Raw genomic sequence first — 22,166 nt, 5'->3', positions numbered from 1 at the left:
ACCAAAGGAATCAAGAAAAAACACAAATAATGCCTTGCTTGATGAAATGCAGTGAGCAAACGCGATAATTCCCAATATTTTCAATGTTTACCAAGCTGCTGTTGTCCTTTCAGTCCTCGCTTCTCTATACCTTCATTTCGCTACACGTTTGGAATTCTGAAGTTGGGTCCGGTCCATGCCTCTCACACTTACCCCGACTCACACAATTTGTTTCAGCGCAAAAATGCAACATTTTGGCGGGTTTTAAACAGGTTGGAAAGTAGGCGTTTCTTGCATTAATAACATATACCAGAAGTGACGGATGTCTTCCAGTTGGATTTAGCGGCTCCGTGAGTCGAGCCCTCTGACCCAGTGACCTTTCGTGCAACCTCCCCTCCTATACGCGTGCGCATTGGGCAGGAGGTGACGTTGGGAAGATGGCGCCGCCAGGGAGAGGGTGCCGGTGGTGAGGAAAAGGCTCCTTTAAATCCTGTTCAGTTTCCCACTCGGAAGCTCGGGGATTCTGGCTGCTTTTTCACGTGAAGCTCCGATTTGGGGTCATGTCCGAAGACACAGCGAACGGAGTGCGGGTAAGTGAAGCACAAACTTTCTTCAGGGAATAAGCTGGCAAGGAAGGCCGGATGTCCCGCCCTGCAGCGTTGATTGGCCCCATGGCCGCAGCATCAGCCATGGGCCAGCTTCTCCTCTCACCGTCAGAGGCAAAGATACTAGAGGAGCTCCTCAAGGATCTTTGGTCAGAGGTGCCCGCCCGGGAATGACCCTGACCTAGCCAGCCTCACACCCCCCCTTCCCTGCACACGCACACCGTCGCTTTCATCAAATATACATTTATGCCCTTACCACGTCCCGAACCTGTCGCAACCCTCCACTAACTTGTCCTTGTCTCTTGCCATTACCTTTCTCTCACACAAAATGATGGATCAGGCATTGTCTCTGGCGAGAAGGAATTGGTGATGTTTCGGGTCGAGACCCTTCTGTCTGAAGAAGGGTCTCGACCCGAAACGTCGCCCATTCCTTGTCTCCAGATATGCTGCCTATCCCGCTGAGTTATTCCAGCATTTTCCTCTCTCATCACATTTTAAATGGTTATTTTAATTGCGGGTTAATTGTCCATTGTAAATTGCGAATAGTGTGTGGGTGAGTGGTAAGATCTGCAGGGGTGGGATTAGATTGATGATGAGAGTGGGGGTGAAAATTTAGGGGAAAAAGTGATTCATGTGGGGTGAGCACTAATGGTTGGTTGATGGTCAGTGTGGATCCTGTGGTTTGAAGGGCCTGCTTCAATATATCTCTATGACATATCCTTCACTGACCACTCTGTTGCCCTTTTCTCCTTACACTGCCACCCTTTTCCTGCAGACTTTCTCTCTGGCCACCTGGCACTATCCCACCTCTTAATGGCACGTCCTTTCTTTTGAAATCCCCTAACGGTTTTGCCACTCTCCTTCATCACTAATCCCTCTTATTTATATATTTTCCCATGACCCCATTGCTGTTGCTGTTAGATTGCTCCTTCCATTACTTGCAAGGTATAACCATGGGTGTCTTCTACTAATTTACTGGTCTTTTCCCATCTGACGCATTTTTTTTAGATCAATTCCGACCAATCCCACACATCAGTGGATGTCTATACCTTTATTGCATAAATGTCCTCTCTGGCACCTCCCCTCCATTTGCCAAACAGCACCCTTCTTAACCCTAACTTTGATACCCACACCCCATACTAGCTTGTTCTCCCCATGCTGTTCCTATCCAGTTGCACATCCTTGCATCGATTGTAATGGCAAAGGCACATTTTGCTACCAAAATCCGCTGCCAAATCGTTACTTGTTCTTTGCCACATCCAGTACCTTTACCAATCCCACAGGGTTTATTTCATTCTTCATTGAGAATAAGGTGTTTTGTTGCAATTGGACATGGAATGCGCTTGCAAGTGTTTTTGAATGCCTTGTCGTTATGATAAGAATAAATGTCTCTTTTATTCAAATTTTCTCCATAATAAGGTTAACTTTTTATAATGCTACACATTTCAGGTATATGAAACCTTTGCTCATAAATAACTCATTGTGGGGACTACACAAAGTCATTATACTTGATACATTTTTGTTTTTTCAAATATAAGATGATTGATTGCCTCCCTCCAACCATACCCCCACCTCCTATCACAGTCACTATGTCGTGTATGGTGTTTTGTGGAAGAATTATCTTTTGAGCCACTTGGGTCGAAGAGCCATCTGAGTCACTGTAGGAGGAGGTTCTTTTGCATGGATAAATGTACCAGCTTTGCTAGAACTTTCTGTCACTGAACTTTCTAATCTACTGAGACTTTGGTGAAAAATAGGTGCAGAAGATGTCAGCGAATGTCTGGGTAAGCTAATGCTTGGCATAGAGTTCAAGTAGAGGAACATTATTCTATTTGTGTTTAAAGACTGGAATGGTATCTTTGTATAAGATTGAAGAATGAGCTCCATGTATTTTATCCTGGCTCATGGATGTTGAGCACTATACTTTAAAGTTTTTAAATCCACATTTCCTCCATTAAAATGTGGGGAAGATTTTCTCCTGGAAATTGTTAGATCTTTTCAAATCTAGTTAGAAATTTCTGGAAATCATATTCTTTTTAATTCTTGCATTTGATCATCCAGAAGCTAAGTATCAGAATGAATCACCAATACTTTATCATTGTGATGAGTTCATTTTGCAGACAATTGAAAAAATCATATTTGAAAGAAGGCAAGAATTGTGACTATATATGTTCAGTAATAGGCTATAGTAGAAAGGAAAGGAGGAGCTGAGAGAAATGAAAGATAAATCTTTGCAAACACATCATATTATCAAATTATTTCCCTCAAAAATTTCTAAAACTAGGGCATATCAATTCAAGTAATTGGAAGAAGGATTTGAGGGAATTTATGCTCATGCTCATGGTGGGTATATTTGCAACCTACTACTTGAAAGGATAAAATTACAATGGTTAGGATGTACTTTTATGTGTACTTAAAATGGTGTAACCCAAACGACCAAAGACCTGGAGCTAGAAAATGGGAATTGGATGAACAGATTTTGGCTTTCTGAAAAAAGCTCGATTGAATTCTAAGCTAAATAAGGAGAAAGAATGGGACATGCATGGTGAAGATGTGTCAGGTCAAATCAATATTAACATCACAGAAAGAAAAGAACAAGCATGTGCTGAGTATATTTTATTTTTACACAAGATGGTGGTTTCTTGAACGTACTGCTGTGGGTGGTGGTGGAGGCAGATATGATAGTGGCATTTTAGAGGATTTTACCAGAGGCTTTTAGGCATTTTGTGGACATGCAGAGATATGGATTACGTGCAGGCAAAGAATATTAGTTGAACTTAGTATCATATGCGGCAAAGGCATTGTGGGCAGAAGGGCCTGTTCCTGTGCTATACTGTTCTATGTTTGTGTTTTCTGTGGTAATAGTGTATTTGTTAGTTTTGAAGATGCTATTACCACATAAAAAGACGTATTTACATAGCAGAATGCACAAGTTTCTTGGTGCGTTACTGCAATCAAATGTATGCTTTCGAATCCTAATTGCTCTTGCAAAATAGCAAAATGTAGCATGTAATTTATGTCCCGCAGGCTTCCACAAACATCACTGTGATAGGAACTGGATATTTGCCATGCTGAAGTATATTGAGTAGAAAAAATGGTCATCTTACTAAGGACTCATCTGGTCTTCAAATAATGTTGAAGAATCTTTTCTGTTTACCGGAGAGGGCACAAAGTCTCTTGTTTTAATAGATAGAAACATAGAAACATAGAAATTAGGTGCAGGAGTAGGCCATTCGGCCCTTCGAGCCTGCACCGCCATTCAATATGATCATGGCTGATCATCCAACTCAGTATCCCGTACCTGCCTTCTCTCCATACCCTCTGATCCCCTTAGCCACAAGGGCCACATCTAACTCCCTCTTAAATATAGCCAATGAACTGGCCTCGACTACCCTCTGTGGCAGGGAGTTCCAGAGATTCACCACTCTCTGTGTGAAAAAAGTTCTTCTCATCTCGGTTTTAAAGGATTTCCCCCTTATCCTTACAGATCTTCCTAAACAAGGAGCCGCTAACAGAGGAGCGTTGATTTAAAAAAAATGAATAGTTGGTAAATAGGGCAGATTGTTTCATCCAATTGGCAACACCTGAAAAAAATGTTTCACATTTTATTGATAATGTCGAAAGGAGAAGAGAAAATTTGTTATAGAAGCACAAAATATTTTATAAATCTCTTCTTATTACACCAATCACCCTCTCTATCACCAATATACCATAGCTGAGCATGTGCTATCTTTATAATGTGCTGCAACAATTTGCCACGACTGCTTCAAGAGTACCCCACATGTAAGACCTAGAAGAATAAGGGAAGCACGTGCATAAGAAGTCTGCATTTCAAGTGGCGTGCCATTCTGAGTTGGAAATATTTTGCTGTTCCCTCAATGTTGCTGGGTCTGTGTACTAGAATGTTCCTACCTAATAACAACATCAGAACGCCTTTGCCACACTGTAATGGTTCACAAATGCAGTTCACCACTACCTAAGGGTAATAATGGACAGGTAACTTTACCAGCAATCTCCACACCCTGCAAGTGAATGTGACACACCTCTTTAAAGCAGGAGGAAATAGAGCTATGAGCATAACTGCAAAGAGAAATTGACACCATGAACTGAATGGTTCTTTTTTGTCATTAATACTGAAGTTCTTTTTACATTCTTTATTAACAGTGGATTACATATAGATTATAGTCGACTGTAGTGGTGCATGGTGCAATGCCATAATCTGAAATAATCTGTTCAAGCAGGAACTGCAGATGCTGGAAGATCGAAGGTACACAAAAATGCTGGAGAAACTCAGCGGGTGCAGCAGCATCTATGGAGCGAAGGAAATAGGCGACGTTTCGGGCCGAAACCCTTCTTCAGACTGATCAGATTGTTCAGTCTGAAGAAGGGTTTCGGCCCGAAACGTCGCCTATTTCCTTCGCTCCATAGATGCTGCTGCACCCGCTGAGTTTCTCCAGCATTCTTGTCTATCTGAAATAATCTTGCTAGTGGCTTTAAACAAGGAATGAACCCTGGGTGAAACAAGGAAAAACAATCTCACTTTGTTCAGTATCAAATTATCTTTTTATTTGTACTTGAACAAAAAGAAAGTCTCAGTTTAATGCCCGATCCAAAAGGACTAGCCCAGCGTCTGTGTTCCAATCTGGATTAGAGTTCAAACCCACATAATATGGCACAAGCAACAAATAGAAGAAAGGGTGAGAAGTACTTCACAAAGCAGCAGATAGCGGCAACAGAGTTCTTGATGGGGGAAGAGTCAAGCAAGTGACAGGGAGATACTGCTGTGGTTGTTTTGGGCTGGGAATGGGGTAAGTGTTTGGCCTTGTGTGTCTACTGGAACGTGGGCTAGATGGGGCATGCTATATCTCTATATTGTACTGGGGTCCTGACCCGAAACGTCACATATCCATATTCTCCAGAGATGCTGCGTGACTTGTTGAGTTACTTCAGCCCTTTTGTGTCTTTTATTGTAAACCAGCAACTGCAGTTCCTTGTTTCTCCAAATCGATATTGTACTTACTATGGGAGTCATTTACTGCAGATTCAACGGTGAGAAATAAGTGAAGATATATGTGGGCCACAAGGAATGGTAGTTTTAGTTAAAATTATGACATGCACATGCTGGGCATCGAACAATATTGTGTAACAGTTCAGTGGTAAACATGCTTGAAAATACCGGGGTCCAAATAAATTTTTGTGATTATTCAAACTCAATTGCTGGCACGGATCCTGCCTCAGGACCTGCAATGGATTAGAAGAATCCTGAATGAGACAACAATTATTGACAGAGTAATGCACAGAGAAAATTCAATTCAATAATTACATTATGAAGAATATTTGCAGATTAGCAGCTAAAATTGTAGAAAGCTTTGTCTGATTGATATAGATTCATGATTCAATTCAATTCAATTCAATTCAATTCAATTCAATTCAATTTATTGTCATTTGGACCCCTTGAGGTCCAAACGAAATGCCGTTTCTGCAGCCATACATTACAAACAAATAGACCCAAGACACAACATATTTTACATAAACATCCATCACATCGCTGTGATGGAAGGCCAAAAAAACTTTTCTCTCCACTGCACTCTCCCCCCCGATGTCAGAGTCAAAGTCAAAGCCCCCGGCGGGCGATGGCGATTGTCCCGTGGTCATTTAAGCCACGCCGGGTGATGCAAGGTCGCACACCGGGTCTTGGTGTTAGAGCCCCCGGCGTGCGCTCGCAAACTCCCGCGGCCATTCCAAGCCGCGCGGGGCGGTGATGTAGGCCCCGCTCCAGGAGCTCTTCAACCCCGCAACTCGGGGGGGAGAAGTCGCCGTTGCGGGAGTCCTGAAAAGCGGTCTCCCTCCAGGGACCCGCGGGCTCCCGGTGCCGTCCGCCAAACCCGCAGTTGCAGCCACCGAATCTCCGGGGGTCGGGCCGCAGCAGCGTCCACCACAGCTCCACCCGCTCCGGACTCGGCCAGCTCCGCGACGGTGAGGTGAGTGTCGGCACTGGAGCCCCCGGTCTTCCTGTTGGAGGCCGCTCCTCGTTGCAGCCCCAACGACAACGGAGACCCGACAAAGAAAAGGTCGGGTCTCCCGTGCAGGGAGAGATTTAAAATAATGATCCACATTATTTTCTTATTTATATGCCTGTAAATAAATGTCTGTAGATGGTCATGTTTCAGCACTATTTGTTCTGAGTTTATACACTTCCAAATTCCCTCACAGTTGATAGTTTAAATTGTTTAAGCTAAAGATGTCTGAGGAAATTAGTTTGTTCCAAACTTTTTTATTTTTCTGTGATTTGAAAGTGGGTATTTTTACTGTGTGTGGTGACTGCCCATTGAACGTTCTTTCGCACATTCACTCTCACAAATTATGTTTTGGTCTCCAGTAAGATTGTCACATTTTGTTTTAGAACTCTGCTTCCCACAATGTGAAAGAGAATTCTCGAATTATCCGAGTTGGAACAAGAAAAAGCCAAGTAGGTTGTTTCTAACTGTTCAAAATTCATCGACTTAAAGTAAATGTGTTGAATTTTTTAAGTCTGGGGATATTTTTGTATGTTAGCTTTTTATTTTATTTCGTTAAAGGTTCTCAAAGTCTATTGGGCAGGTTTTATAGTCTTGAGTATTTAGTTTTAAGTCATCATCTGTTTGCAGTGACAGTTTAACTGTGTAATCTGCACCAGTATCCTCATTTGGGGGTGGGGAGGGCTGTTCCCATTCCGCTGCCACTTATCCACATCTACAGAATTACATTGGTTTGTGGCCGAGTCATTGGAGGGAGAAAATTGTGGGAGATTTTAAGATAAAACCAAAGGGAGGGGCAGGTGGGCAATTCAGATAAGTGTCTTTGTTCCGAGAATTCCTCCAACAGATTGCTTCGTGTTACTTATGGTGGAGTAGCATTTTTGGAAACAACTGTGGGTTTTAGCAATTATCTTTACAGCCATAGTCGTTCATTCTAGAAGGGTTAGACTTTAAGACTTTAGACTTCAGGGTTCTGCTGTCATCAGATGCACGGCTCTGTCCCCACAAGCTGTGTCACTGATGCACCTCCACAACCTGGATCCAAAATGATCCACCTGAAGGTCAGCCTAAGGGCTAATGATCTGCTGCCACATCTCAGTCCTCCAGGTCTGTTTCATTTCAATGTAACAGGCTGGTTTCTAAAGCAACTGCACTAAATCAATGAAAAATATATATTAACCCAAGGATTATTATTCACTATTCTTCTAGGAAGTCTTTCAGTATTCAAGACTTTCTTCCATGTATGCAAATTACTTAAATGTGGTGTTGACTTTACTCACAAACTATTACATGGTCTTGATTCAAGTAGTTAATATACTGCAGTGTCAATTAATGTATTTGCAATCTCAAAACAAAAATGACTTTGTTAAAAGTTGAAATTCTGTTCATCTATAATGGATCCATTTATTGTAGCAGGATCTAGTTGTTCCCGTTAGTGTACACATTGTGTTTGAGATGAGCCATGTCTTATTTTGTTTTTCCCAGCTTGCTCAGACTCAGACTGGCAGTGTGGTGAATATGCTGAAAGAACAGTACCCACATGCACAACTTGAAGTCGGTATGTACAAGTTGCTTGGAGATAAGATGATATGGAAAGACTACAAATTTACACTCATTTATTAACAATGATATAGATAAATCTAGTCAGCCATTTGAACAGGGTGCCAATGATCTTTAGGGAACATAAACTTGACAAGAGGCTTTATGTCAATTTTCTGCCCGGACTGCTGGCCCTATGATTCCTTGGGCCTCAATTTTACAAACCAGCCCTTTTGTGTGGAACTCATTAAAATGCTTTGTGAAAATCAGTATAAATGATATCTAACTGCATTTCCTTCATCAAAATTATCTTACTCAATGTATATTTATCAATATCTGTCTTAAAAGCTCCAAATGACTTCTAACCTTCTTGCCTTCAGAAAAGAGTTTAAGATTAATTGTATCTTTTAAAGAACAAAAAAACTCCTTGCTAATTTTGCTGCCAAACAACCTATCTCCAATTTAAAAGGCTTTGGCTCAATGACTAGATATGAATACAATTGGTTATTTAGCTTGAGCTTGATTCAGCATTCACTGTGATTATGTCTTATCTTTGCCCAACGTCCCCCACTACTTATGATTAAATTCCAATGTAAATTTGCCAATTTACCCCGGATTAGTTGACATTCACAGGTGAGAGATCTACATTTCTGCAGCTTTCTGCAAATAGAAAAAAAATCCTAAATTTACTCCTGAAATGCATCAATGCCCGCTAGTTGTAGACTCACCAAGAGTTGGATCGATAAATAAAGAGAGTAATTCTTCTATCATTTCTTGAGTCGCATCATCACTCCAAACACACTGTAATTTTTTTAATGTCGTACAGCATTTATTGGCATTTACAGCATTTATCTCCTTGCAGTGTAACCTTAGCCCAGGTATCAATCTGTGCTCCACTCGCACCAAGCCCAATAAATCTTTCTATACTAGGTGTAATCTAGCCAAGCTTTTTATGGCTGTAACATCATATTTTTCTCACGTTTTCCATAACTGTAGAAACTAAGATCATCTTTTCATTCTCTTATCTAAATCCAAAGTTTTTTGTAGTTATTTCACATTGCTTCTTTTAAATACTATTGGAGTTTATTAATATTATGATTGATCAGTGGGAATCTTAATTCTGAATTTAATCTATTTCTCCTTTGTCCAAACCCCAGTTGAGGAAAGTGTTTCTTTTAATCTGCCAAATGGGAACTCTTGATCACCTTATTCGGGTGACTGTGCTCCTACCTGTATTCAAGGGAATGCAAGACAGATTTATGTAATCTTTAATCGATCCACAATAAAGTCGATCCACAATATATCACTTAGACCAGAGCTTTAAGCAGACATAGATTCAAGCTCTGACATAATTCCACCTCGCAGAAGTGGTTCAATAGGTAGCACACTTGTTTCTTAGCTATGGATTCAAACCGCATTTTAGAGACTTAAGTACAACTATGTGGTTTTGCACTGGTGCAGAACTGGGGTTGTGCTGGACTGAAAGTGACATATTTGGGTGAGACCATGTGCCCCTCAGGTAGACAGAAAAATTCCAACATCAGCGACACAATATTTGGTGCCATGGTCACTATACTCATCAATATCACTGGAATGAATTAAATCAGAGTAATCCCATTACCGTTAGGTCTGCTGTTCAAATTGCTGCCATATTTTCAATATTGCAATTGTAGGAACACTTCAAAAGAGTTGTTTCATCAACTGTCAAGCACCGTAGCGTATCCTAAAGTAAATAAAGCTGCAAGTTAAAAATAAAAGTGTCGTTGCTGCTTTAAGAATTAGTCACATGGTTAACTGTTCTCATTGTGTGAGAGTTGGCTATTACAACAATCCTATGGACTGAGAGTATTCAACACACCACAAAATAAGACTGCAACAATCTAAACCACGATTCACAGAATAGTGAAACCATAGAGCTAACAGTAGTGGAAACGGAACAGTGGGAATCTTCAATGACGGGAATTAAGTTTTCACTAAAAGAACGGATTACATTTGTCTGGCACCGTTCACAGGTGCTTTCGTTTGGAGATTTTAGAGGATATCCTGAAATCGACGATTCGAGGATATCATACTGTGCTTGAGAGCCGATGATAAAAACATTTTTGGAGTGTTCCTACAATTGCAATTTAGAAAATGTGCCCGTAATTTGACCAGCAGTACCAATAGTAATGGGATTATTCTAATTTAATGTGTTCCAGTTTATTGATTGATGAGATGTTATTATTTTGTTATTTAAATGTTGTGTCCATTTACTGTGCTGTGATATACGAGCTGTGATATACAATGCCTCCCCAGCCTGTCTGAATGACTACCGTCCGGTGGCCCTTACTTCGGTAGTCATGAAATGCTTTGAGAGGCTGGTGAAGAAACACATCTGCGCCTTCCTCCCTCGGATCATGGACCCGTTGCAGTTCGCATACCGTTCGAACAAATCCACGGACGATGCGGTCTCCCAGGTCTTGCACACCGCTCTCTCCCATCTGGACAGCCAGAAGGGGGGCTACGTGAGGATGCTGTTCATAGACTACAGTTCAGCCTTCAACACGATAGTCCCCACCAGACTGGCCGGGAAGCTAATGGAATTGGGGCTCAACACCTCCCTGTGTGCCTGGGTCCTGGACTTTCTCACCGCCAGGCCCCAGGTAGTCAAGATGGGAGGGAATACATCGAAGTCCCTCACCCTGAGCACAGGATCGCCCCAGGGTTGCGTCCTCAGCCCCCTATTGTACTCCCTGTACACACATGACTGTGTGGCTAGGTTCAGCTCCAACTCAATAATTAAGTTTGCTGATGACACTATGGTGGTGGGCCTGATCTCAGACAACGACGAGAAGGCCTACCGGGAGGAGGTGGCTGGTCTAGCACTCTGGTGCCAGGATAACAGCCTCCTCTTGAACATCAAAAAAACGAAGGAGCTGATCATGGACTTTACGAGGGCACATCATCCGAGGACGTACACTCCATTGAGGATAAATGGGGATCCTGTGGATAGGGTGAACTGTTTTAAATATCTGGGAGTCCACATCTCCGAGGATATGACATGGGCATCACACGCCTCAGCACTCGTGAGTAAGGCAAGGCAGCGCCTTTACCACCTCAGGCAATTGAGGAAATTCAGAGTGTCTCTGAGGATCCTCCAGTGCTTCTACGCAGCGGCGGTGGAAAGCATCTTGTCCGGGAACATTACCATCTGGTTTGGGAATTGCTCTGCCAAGGACAAGAAGGCTCTGCAGAGAGTAGTGCGTTCGGCCGAACGCACTATGGGAACTTCACTTGGCCCCCTGCAGGAACTATACATCAGGAGGTGCAACTCCAGAGCCAACAATATCATGAGAGACCCCTTCCACCCCTGCAACGGACTGTTCCAGCTGCGACGGTCAGGCAAACGCCTCCGTTGCCATGCGGTGAGAACGGAGAGGTTGAGAAGGAGTTTCTTCCCAGAGGCCATTCGGACTGTAAACGCCTATCTCACCAGGGACTAACTCTACTGAACGTTTTTCCTTCCATTATTTATTATGTAAAAGAATATGTGTGTTATGATTGTGTTTATAGTTTGTTTGGTTGTTTGTCTTTTGCACAAAAGTCCGCGAGCATTGCCACTTTCATTTCACTGCACATCTCGTATGTGTATGTGACAAATAAACTTGACGACTTGGTTTAATACTATGTTTTTTGCTGTAGTTGCCATGACTACCACCGGAGACAAAATTCTGGACACTGCCCTGTCAAAGGTACTTTGTATCTTCTGTTTGCTCTTATATTTCTTATAATGCTGAGTTGTCCTTGAATTAATGTGGGTTAGTTAATAAAGCAGTGTAGATGGATCTTAACAGTACGATATTTGTTATGAATGTGTGTAATAGAACATTGTTGGAGTTTTATTCTGCATCTCACCCGGGCTGTATCGGATGCAGGAATAATTTATAATGACGTTAAACATCCTTTGCAGTGTACTTTTTTGGCTGAATATTCCTCAAATATTAAACAAAAACTATGTAAATAAAGTAAAGATTTTGAAATCTCGTTCCCATATATTTAACAGACATCAAAATACTTGTCAATTATTTGAAATGAACTTTATATCCCTTCTCCACTCGATTCCATCTGCTATTGAAAGTAATTAAAGATTGTCATAGAAACATAGAAAATTAGTGCAGGAGTAGGCCATTCGGCCCTTCGAGCCTGCACCGCCATTCGATATGATCATGGCTGATCATCCAACTCGGTATCCCATCCTTGCCTTCTTTCCATACCCCCTGATCCCTTTATCCACAAGGGCCACATCTAACTCCCTCTTAAATATAGCCAATGAACTAGCCTCAACTACCTTCTGTGGCAGAGAATTCCACAGATTCACCACTCTCGTGTAAAAAATGATTTTCTCATCTCAGTCCTAAAAGACTTCCCTCTTATCCTTAAACTGTGACCCCTGGTTCTGGACTTCCCCAACATCGGGAATAATCTTCCTGCATCTAGCCTGTCCAACCTCTTAAGAATTTTGTAAGTTTCTATAAGATCCCCCCTCAATCTTCTGAATTCTAGCGTGTACAAGCCGATTCTATCCAGTCTTTCTTCATATGAAAGTCCTGCCATCCCAGGAATCAGTCTGGTGAACCTTCTCTGTACTCCCTCTATGGCAAGAATGTCTTTCCTCAGATTGGGTGACCAAAACTGTACGCAATACTCCAGGTGTGGTCTCACCAAGACCCTGTACAACTGCAGTAGAACCTCCCTGCTTTTATACTCAAATCCTTTTGCTATGAATGCTAACATACCATTTGCTTTCTTCACTGCCTGCTGCACCTGCATTCCTACTTTCAATGACTGGTGTACCATGACACCCAGATCTCGTTGCATCTCCCCTTTTCCTAATCGGCCACCATTCAGATAATAGTCTACTTTCCTGTTTTTGCCACCAAAGTGGATAACCTCACATTTATCCACATTATACTGCATCTGCCATGCATTTGCCCACTCACCCAACCTATCCAACTCACCTTGCAGCCTCCTAGCATCCTCCTCACAGCTAACACTGCCCCCCAGCTTCGTGTCATCCGCAAACTTGGAGATGTTGCATTCAATTCCCTTATCCAGATCATTAATATATATTGTAAATAGCTGGGGTCCCAGCACTGAGTCTTGCGGTACCCCACTAGTCACTGCCTGCCATTGTGAAAAGGACACGTTTACTCCTACTCTTTGCTTCCTGTCTGCCAGCCAGTTCTCTATCCACATCAATACTGAACCCCCAATACCGTGTGCTTTAAGTTTGTATACTAATCTCTTATGTGGGACCTTGTTGAAAGCCTTCTGAAAGTCCAGATATAACACATCCACTGGTTCTCCCTTATCCACTCTACTAGTTACATCCTCGAAAAATTCTATAATATTCGTCAGACATGATTTACCTTCCATAAATCCATGCTGACTTTGTCCAAAGGTTTGTGTGGAGAAGAGGCCAGAGTGGGGGGGGGGGGGGGATGGGCTGATGTGCAAGGACATAATGATATTTAACCAGTTTAATTTCTGCCCTTGTTAGATTGGTGAGAAGAGTTTGTTCACAAAGGAGCTGGAAACTGCATTAGAGAAAAATGAGTAAGAATTCTTAGATGGCAATTTACCCATCACTCACTCGACATTTTTTTTAACTTGCCCTTGAAGAAGAAGAATTTATTTAAAACTCATTCTTTAAATAAAACTAAATTCATTAGCTGTGCCTTAGTGGGCAATACTCAGGCTTCTGGAATAAAATTGTAGTTTATAGATAGTTCTGCTTTCACATATTTTCAAATTGCAAATTAGATATAACATGATTGATGAAGTAAGGTACGCTAAGTGTGTTACGCAGGCAAAATTGGTTGTAATGCAATTTCAGTTGGGAACCAGAGAACCACTTAAAAGGTACTTTAGAAATTGATGCGCAGAAACAAAAATCTGTCTAGGTTTCTATGTAACAACCCCACAGTTATCAGACACCATTACCTCTTAAGAAAACAGTCTGTCAGTTTCACTGTCAGCGGTCATTGAAATTGAAAGCAATCACTTCTATTGGCACTTGTGCTATGATACTCGTAAACAGAAGGGTTTCAACCCAAAATGTCACCCATTGCTTCTCTCCAGAGATGCTGCTTGTCCTGCTGAGTTACGCCAGCAGTACAGCAACTCACTCTCTGTGTACTGTGTACTGTGGCTGTCTTAGATGTTGTGCTCAGTCTCGAGTGGGAGGACGTGTATATCCCGATTCAGTCTGGCTCTTTCTGCTATCCAGTTACCTTTTTATGATGTGTATTTCTTGCAAATATGCCGATTGTGTGCCCATATATCTAGAATCTTTGCGCTGTTAATCCACATTTTGATCCTCCAATGTAGAGTTGATTTGGTAGTTCACTCCTTGAAAGATCTGCCAACAACACTCCCTCCTGGATTTACAGTTGGAGCCATCTGCAAGTGAGTATTCTTTGCGATTGTTCACTATATTTTATACCAGAATGAAGCATATCCCTCTGCTCTCCAATTTAATGGTCTGGGAACGTTTGTTGGTACAGTGGAGGGAGGTTGCTCGTAAATTGCAAAGGACATTTCAGTTCCTGGATGATGGGGAGGGTGGGGGAAATGATCGTTACAAAAACAATGTGGGGATCGTGACTTGTTTTTAATCTTGCCATCCATTTCTTCCCCACCACAATCACCACAACTTTAGGGCATTTTTCCTCCTCTATGCTCCCCATTTCAACATGCATGACAAGTTTTTATTTAATTTTATCCAAGCAATGATATTCTGGGCTTCATTGGAGTGACTGAAGCCATTTTGCAGAGATTGAAACTGATTTACAACCATGGTTGTCTCATTACAGGCGCGAAATTCCTTATGATGCTGTTGTTGTGCATCCAAACAATGTGGGAAAGACCCTGGACATGCTGGCAGAGAGGAGGTAAGGCAATGATCCAAGTACATGCATCTTTACAAGTTTCAGGAGCACGGGGCAATCCTAGATTCTGACACAATTTCCCTCGTCAAAAATTGAGCAGAAATGGAACCAGCAAGTATAAAAATTAGACTGCATGTCCATTAAAAATAAAATACGGATTAACACACTAAGAGCAAGTTTACTCTTGCATTATTTATTTCTAAATACAACTAGATCCAAGAGAATCGTTTTGTGCTGTTTTGTAGAATGTGAAACGTGATCAGTAATTCACTGAGTTGGCACATTGTGCTCAGCCCAACTCCTGTGATCTCCACTTGGTCAGTGACACTGTTTTATTATGGGGAAGTGAACAACATGATGTGTATTGAGGAAGCTGATGATTTGAAGCCTGATCATTCTTAATTTTTCTTTCTGCATTTGACATGCTTGGGGAAAATGCAGCTCATTCATTCTCATTTGGCTTCCAGCGGAGATCGGAAGGAAAAAAAAAACCTTGTGATAGTTGTGTCTAAAGTCAGCATTAAAGGAGACAATTTTTTGTGCAATATTTTCACTTCTCTATTCGGTCCCTGCAGTGTGATCGGCACAAGTTCCTTGCGACGAGCAGCACAGCTGAAAAGGCGATTTCCTCACCTGGAATTCAAAGATATTGTATCTTTTTATTTATTTTCAAAGCCATGTATGCAAATAGGTAGAATTTTAAAGTGCTACTTTAGCTCACCCACCAGGTATAGAGCTTGTATTAACTAGACGAGCTTATCCATGATGCAAGTTTGGTGTGCCAGTGACCTCAATGAGCAAAACTTACAAATCCCAGCATTTGAAAAGGAAAAGTAGTGCTTAGCTTCAAGCCGTGAAAGTTGTCCTGCAGCAAACTGCTCACCTCATTATAGATGAGCTCCTTGAGACCAAGAGCACCGTGTGCAATGTTGTCAGCAACTAAACCAGTGCACCAACTGGGTTATTCTATGAGCCGGACAAAGGTACTCAGCAGGACTAGCAACAAGTCAAAGGGCAACATAGCTCCATGTGAGCCACCAACAATAACATAAAGAAGAGTAAAGGTTGCCATTTGATTAGTCTGCCTGAAGAATTGTGTATGTTGGGAGAATCAAACGGATTGAACAATGATTACATCCTTGTGGAGAGTTGCTGCAGCATCCAAGGGGCACAATGATTTTGAGGTTGACTTAGTGTTGACAGAATCGAGTATAATGTGGTTAACGGTGATGTTGAAAGCAATGTGTGATGCAACCTTAATCTGCCAGGAAATCAGCACCAAGGATGTGATATTGCTGATGAAGTATTTCCTTAATCAATTTTGATTGCAGCGAGGCAACTTGAACACAAGATTAAAGAAACTTGATGAAAAAGATGACTACAGTGCCATTGTACTGGCAGCAGCTGGTCTGCGAAGAATGGGCTGGGAGAATCGGATCAGTCAGGTATAGCTTCTAGTAACCTATTTTGTGTTCTAACCTGAGAAACTATGCTATTAGGGTGGCCTTTTCACAAAGCAACAGTAATACTTTCATATCATTCCTGCATCTAAGGTACTGGATCTCACTGAAGCACAGTAGGTGACTGCTTACATAGTAATGCACTTGTTCTTTTTTAATGCACATTGCTTGGAATAAGAATGAAATGGCATTGAAGCATGGCAATAGAATATATACAAATCAGTAGCATTAACAGGGCAGATCCAACCTAGTGAAATGCCAAACCAGATCATTGTCGGACCATTTTCAGATCTAACGGTCGAAATGTGACATATACTAGATAGCATAGTGAAATAATTTGAGTAACAATTGGAAGCTGAAGTGGGGATTTTGACAGACATTCATTTCTGGGGAGTGGGGTGGAAAATGATGGGGCAAGTGGTCTTAATGAACTTTGTTTTGTTCCAACAAACCTTGCCCCATCCAACCGTGCGTTTATTAAACCCTCTGTTTCTAAGTGGCATCCTATTTGTTTGTACTGATTGACCCATAGCTTCCAAGTTGAAGCATCAATTTTGAGAGATTTCTCTTCTCATTTTTAATTTCTAAAGTGGAACTAACCACTTACCAAACATATTGACATCAGATAATTGTTAGGTTGCCAGAATGGATATGGCTTTAAGATTTTCTTTTTTTCCCCTTCAGATTCTGGAGCCTGAAGATTGTATGTATGCTGTGAGTCAGGTAAGAGTGACTTGAATGATAAAGGATGATTGACTTGAAATGCTAATTTCGTTTATCTTTACAAATGCTGTTCGACTCTGAAAGAACTCTTGACTGTGGGTTTGAGCAGCACACTCACGCAGTTATCTACCATTTTCGTAAATCCTACGAGGACTAATTGCGTTTCTGATCAGTAAATAAAAACTATGCATAATAAATGATTACTGGGTCAGCAATTATAATGCTCATTTGCACGACAGATATTTCTCAACTTTAACAAACTTGTGCAATGTGTGTGGCTTAATGATTGGGCTTTATTTCCTTGGTTACTGAATCCTGCTGTATGTTTGGTAAATAATGTACTCAGTCCATTCATCTGCCTAAAGGTATTTTCTTATACTTTGTTGCTGTTAATTATATTTGCATTGCTATTTGGTTTCAGGGGGCCCTTGGTGTTGAAGTCCGGGTGAATGACCCAGACATCCTGGAAATGGTTTCTGTTCTGAACGACACTGAAACAGTTCTCCGCTGCATTGCTGAACGTTCCTTCATGAAGCAACTGGTACAGTTCCAACTAAATAAAATTCTGCCATCATATTATTGTTGTCTTTAACCATATAACCATATAACAATTACAGCACGGAAACAGGCCATCTCGACCCTTCTAGTCCGTGCCGAACACGTATTCTCCCCTAGTCCCATATACCTGCGCTCAGACCATAACCCTCCATTCCTTTCCCGTCTTTAGTTTCCAGCTTGCAGATCTATGGAATAGCACAGTCCCAGTCACGAGCGAGGCAGCTACTGACAGCTACTCACTGAATCATAAAATGCTAGGAATGCCTGAGCACACAAAAAAAGCAAAGCAAAACATAATTAGTATCTAAAATACTTGGCTGCCCTTTCTGTATTTCAAATACTTTCTCTTTGCCTTGTGAGTCTGCTGCGCTGTTTTTGCTGTGATCTCTGACTTTATCCGTTCAACTGCGTTTAGCACATGCGCTATCATGCTGAGAACTATATTCTGATTCTGTATCTTACATGTCATTCTACCTCCTGATTTGAGTTTGGCTTAATTGTATTTATGTATAGCATTATCTAACTTGATCGGAGAGCATGCAAACCAAAGCTTTTCATTGTAGATAGACACAAGGTGCTGGAGTAACTCAGCAGGTCAGGCAGCATCTCTGGAGAAAGAGAATGGGTGCTGTTTCGAGTTAGAACCCTTCTTCAGACCTCTGCAGTGCCTTCCTAGACAAAGCTTTTCACTGTACCTTGGTGCAAAGGACAATAATAAACCTAAACTAGTTATGGGGAGCCTTCCTAAACTGCAATCCATTTTGTACCCTTTGATCTAAACAAGTAGTTTCCTCGGTCTTTGGTGTATTGCTGGAATCACAGTGTCTTGGACTATATACTGCCAGCAAGTTTATTTGTGAAAAGGAAATTAATATGCCATCAATTTACAATTAGCCAAAGACTTAGCACAGAAACAGGCATCCTTCCCAACTCATCCATGCTGACCAAGATGCCCTGTCTAAGTTAATTCCATTTGCATGTGCTTAGCCCATATTCACTCTAAATGTTTCATAACCATGAACCTGTCCAAGTATCTTTTCAATTCCAGATTCATAAAACTGAATCCAGATTCCAAAACACCATGGGATCTGGATTGTTCAGTAACTAAATAACCACTTTGACAGACTGAGATGGCCATGGGCAACGACGGTTAGGGGTGTGAGGGAGTTAATGGTTTTGGTTTATTGCAGTTGGATCTGGTCCTTTCCTCCTGCACTGTACATTTTGCAATTCAATGCGAGTTGCTGTATTGTGCATGGACATCTAGCTTATATTGTTTGTTTTCTCTCTATCGGTGCCCCTCTACCTCGTTTTAATTTCCATTCTCTTCCACCCCTTCCCCCACTCCCCTCCCACCCTGAAAGCATCCTCCTTTGGTCCGGTGATGCATGATGCAATTATTCATTTTGAAAAAGCTAATATTTATAAGTGGGGCTTAAACCTGGGATCCTTTGGTTGGTACAATTCTTTACTTTTGTACATTTAATCTCACCCTCTTGAACCTTGTTTCTGTTATGTGGCTGTAAGATAAGAAGTAGCATAGAACCTAATAGGTTGTGTTGCATGTTCTGTGCAGGAGGGAGGTTGCAGTGTGCCTATTGCTGTTCACAGTGTCATCAATGAAAACCAGGTAATGGTGCTTGTTTTATGACTGACATTTTTATTTTGCACTCTGTTTAGCTTGAATCCAATTTTTAATTCCCTAAATCTTCTGGTTCCAGCTCTACCTCACAGGGGCTGTATACAGTCTTGATGGATCTGACAGCTTAAAAGATACAATGCAAACAAGTGTCTCTACTCAAACACAGGTACATTTACAATTTAAGCTGATATTTCAGTAGAGTAATGGAGGATACACTTTGAGGTATTGTCTTTTGAATCAAATGTTAATTTTTTTTAAAGAGATTTTGTGCTCCTGACAAATGTTTTTCTCTGCCTGCTCTGAGCCAGAGGTGGCTCCAATCAGCTGCAAGTGTGGCTCTTACCGGGACAGAGCTAGGAAATTGAACAAGATTGGTTATGTGGGCAGGTTAGGCTTCCATGCCATGTTATATTAAGCACATTACAAGTTAAAGAAAGTTTGTTACATTGCAAATCTGGTTATTTATGTGGAGTAGCTAAATGGTTCAGGCAGAATCTCTGGAACAAGTGGATAGGTGGCATTTCGGTTCAGAAACCTTCTGTCTGAAGATTCTCCCTGATCTGCCGAAGTACTCCAGCACATTTTTTTTCTAAACAGCATCTGCAGTTCCTTGTGTCTCAGATTTTTTTTAATTTCCCTAGAACGATGTCCCATTCCTCTCTGAGGGCTGCTTGTTACCTCAATCTGACACCTCCCAAATTTGCAGCATTTATACAGCACCTTATTGTATCTACGGTTCAAAGAGCTTCCTAATAATAAAAAAAAAATGAGAATTGTAATTAAATATGATTGAGATTTACGTGAGGGAGTCGCACAAACAAGAGGTGGATGATCAATTAAAAAATATATAATTTTTAGATTATTGAGAAGGGAGTCCTTGGAATATCCTCCTAGCCAGGCAGCACTGGATTGGCAGCCAAGTTATGGGTCGATCATGGCTTATTGGTTTGGAAACGGAATGCCACAAATGAACCTGTAATAAAGTAGAATAAGAGACGGTTGATGTGGAGTGATTGTACAGGCACACCAGTTGGGCTAATCGTACTCTTTGGGTGTAAACATTTCATGCAGCAACTTTCATTCTGTAGATTCAACCCTGTTTTCAATGACCTCGTTTTCAGCTCTGATTATGTTTGAGATAAATCGCAGGCTTTCAAACTTTGTAGTACATAATTATTGTCTTCCTCTCAGGATGAAGATTGTAGCGTCGCTGATGTTCAACATGTTGGGATCACGGCAAAGAGAATACCACACAACTCCCAGGCAGCGGCTGAAAAATTAGGAATGGACTTGGCCAATCTATTGCTTAGCAAAGGTGCCAAGGATATCCTAACTGTTGCTAGACAGCTGAATGATTCAAGATAATGCAATGTATTTATCCTAATGTGCATATTATGTGATTATTTAGGCATTCTTAAAGTTGTAAATGTACAGTAACCAAAGGTAACAGACAGTATCCCTTCCCTGTGCCTTAAGCATATAATTTGCTTCCACATACATCTACAGTGTATTATAGTCTTCCCTTCTGAACTGCCCCCTAAACACACTGGGTTGTTTCATCAATTATCTCTCACCTGTGGCCAGTACTCTTGTCACTTTGGAGACCACATCAGTCATGTTATATGATTTGGTACATTATATGCATCTTCCTGTCCTTTCCACTGCTGTTGATAGGGTGATTTTTTAAAAAACCAAACTCACACTAATAATATAATACAGTCTATAAAAAAAGTACATTTGAAATGCTTATTTTGAATTATCTGTTAATTGCAATTTGAAACGCTTTTTTTTAATGCAGGTTGTGCAGTTTTATTTAGTTTACACTATTAGACATAGACATAGAAAATAGGTGCAGGAGTAGGCCATTCGGCCCTTCGAGCCTGCACCGCCATTCAATATGATCATGGCTGATCATCCAACTCAGTATCCTGTACCTGCCTTCTCTCCATACCCCTTGATCCCTTTAGCCACAAGGGCCACATCTGACTCCCTCTTAAATATGGCAAATGAACTGGCCTCAACTACCTTCTGTGGCAGAGAGTTCCAGAGATTCACCACTCTCTGTGTAAAAAATGATTTTCTCATCTCAGTCCTAAAAGACTTCCCTCTTATCCTTAAACTGTGACCCCTTATTCTGGACTTCCCCAAGATCGGGAATAATCTTCCTGCGTCTAGCCTGTCCAACCCCTTAAACTATTGGACAAATTGAGGTTTTAGCTAAAAGTTCCCTTTGAGTGAATGAGAATAGACAATGACATTTTATTTTGGACCAGATTCCCCTCACAGGCATGCTGTGTTTTAATGTTTGGTCCACCTTTTACTCAGTTGTGTCCTACTGGAAGGATTAACACCACTGTAGTACCATCATTGAGAATCTTTGCCTCCTGCTGAGAGTGAGTAGTGGGATTTTTTTTATTCATCTGGTCATCATTGATAAGGCACAATTTATTTCTCATTGCAAAGCAGTATTGGCCAATTGCAGCCGGTAGCACATCCTGCTCATTACTGGTGTTGAAAAGCCTTGCAGAAGATGGATTGTTAAAGTGGAGGTACTCCACAAGAAAAGCATTGCCCATATTGCCTTCATCTGTGCATGGTTCCAGCGTTCCCTGTAACATGTGATAGTTGATTCCCCCCACATGTATATATGGAGTGCCTTTGAAATAGATTGTGTTATTGGGGAGGTTTGTGAACAGTCATGACTCAACGCAAGG

At 41.4% G+C, this 22,166-nt stretch overlaps 1 protein-coding gene across 3 annotated transcripts; it reads left to right on the top strand.

The window, feature by feature from the left end:
• Nucleotides 1–387: 387 nt before the first annotated feature.
• hmbs (hydroxymethylbilane synthase) lies at nucleotides 388–21,273 on the top strand. Of its 3 annotated transcripts, none has more exons than XM_033049920.1 (14): nucleotides 388–569; nucleotides 6,988–7,053; nucleotides 8,087–8,159; nucleotides 11,822–11,871; nucleotides 13,680–13,735; nucleotides 14,510–14,587; nucleotides 14,995–15,072; nucleotides 15,645–15,720; nucleotides 16,401–16,514; nucleotides 17,214–17,252; nucleotides 17,674–17,793; nucleotides 19,387–19,440; nucleotides 19,532–19,618; nucleotides 20,644–21,273. In XM_033049920.1, the coding sequence occupies exons 1-14, from the start codon at nucleotides 540–542 to the stop codon at nucleotides 20,815–20,817; spliced, it is 1,095 nt and encodes a 364-aa protein (XP_032905811.1). In that variant the 5' UTR covers nucleotides 388–539; the 3' UTR covers nucleotides 20,818–21,273. The 3 variants fall into 3 exon arrangements, with proteins under 3 accessions (XP_032905811.1, XP_032905814.1, XP_032905813.1); XM_033049922.1 differs by lacking the exon at nucleotides 388–569 and adding an exon at nucleotides 2,239–2,368; XM_033049923.1 differs by lacking the exon at nucleotides 19,387–19,440.
• The last annotated feature ends 893 nt before the right edge of the window (nucleotides 21,274–22,166 follow it).

Source organism: Amblyraja radiata, chromosome 33 (genome assembly GCF_010909765.2).
Source record: "Amblyraja radiata isolate CabotCenter1 chromosome 33, sAmbRad1.1.pri, whole genome shotgun sequence".
NCBI classification, from domain to species: Eukaryota; Metazoa; Chordata; class Chondrichthyes; order Rajiformes; family Rajidae; genus Amblyraja; species Amblyraja radiata.
This window is presented reverse-complemented; position numbering and strand designations above follow the sequence as displayed.

Bases quoted from the DNA above. Each gene is read 5' to 3' on its own strand.
- hmbs (XM_033049920.1), top strand. From the start codon at position 540: ATGTCCGAAGACACAGCGAACGGAGTGCGG. The intron at 15,721-16,400 runs GTATCTTTTTAT...TTTTGATTGCAG, and splicing joins ACCTGGAATTCAAAGATATT to CGAGGCAACTTGAACACAAG. The intron at 17,253-17,673 runs GTAAGAGTGACT...ATTTGGTTTCAG, and splicing joins GTATGTATGCTGTGAGTCAG to GGGGCCCTTGGTGTTGAAGT.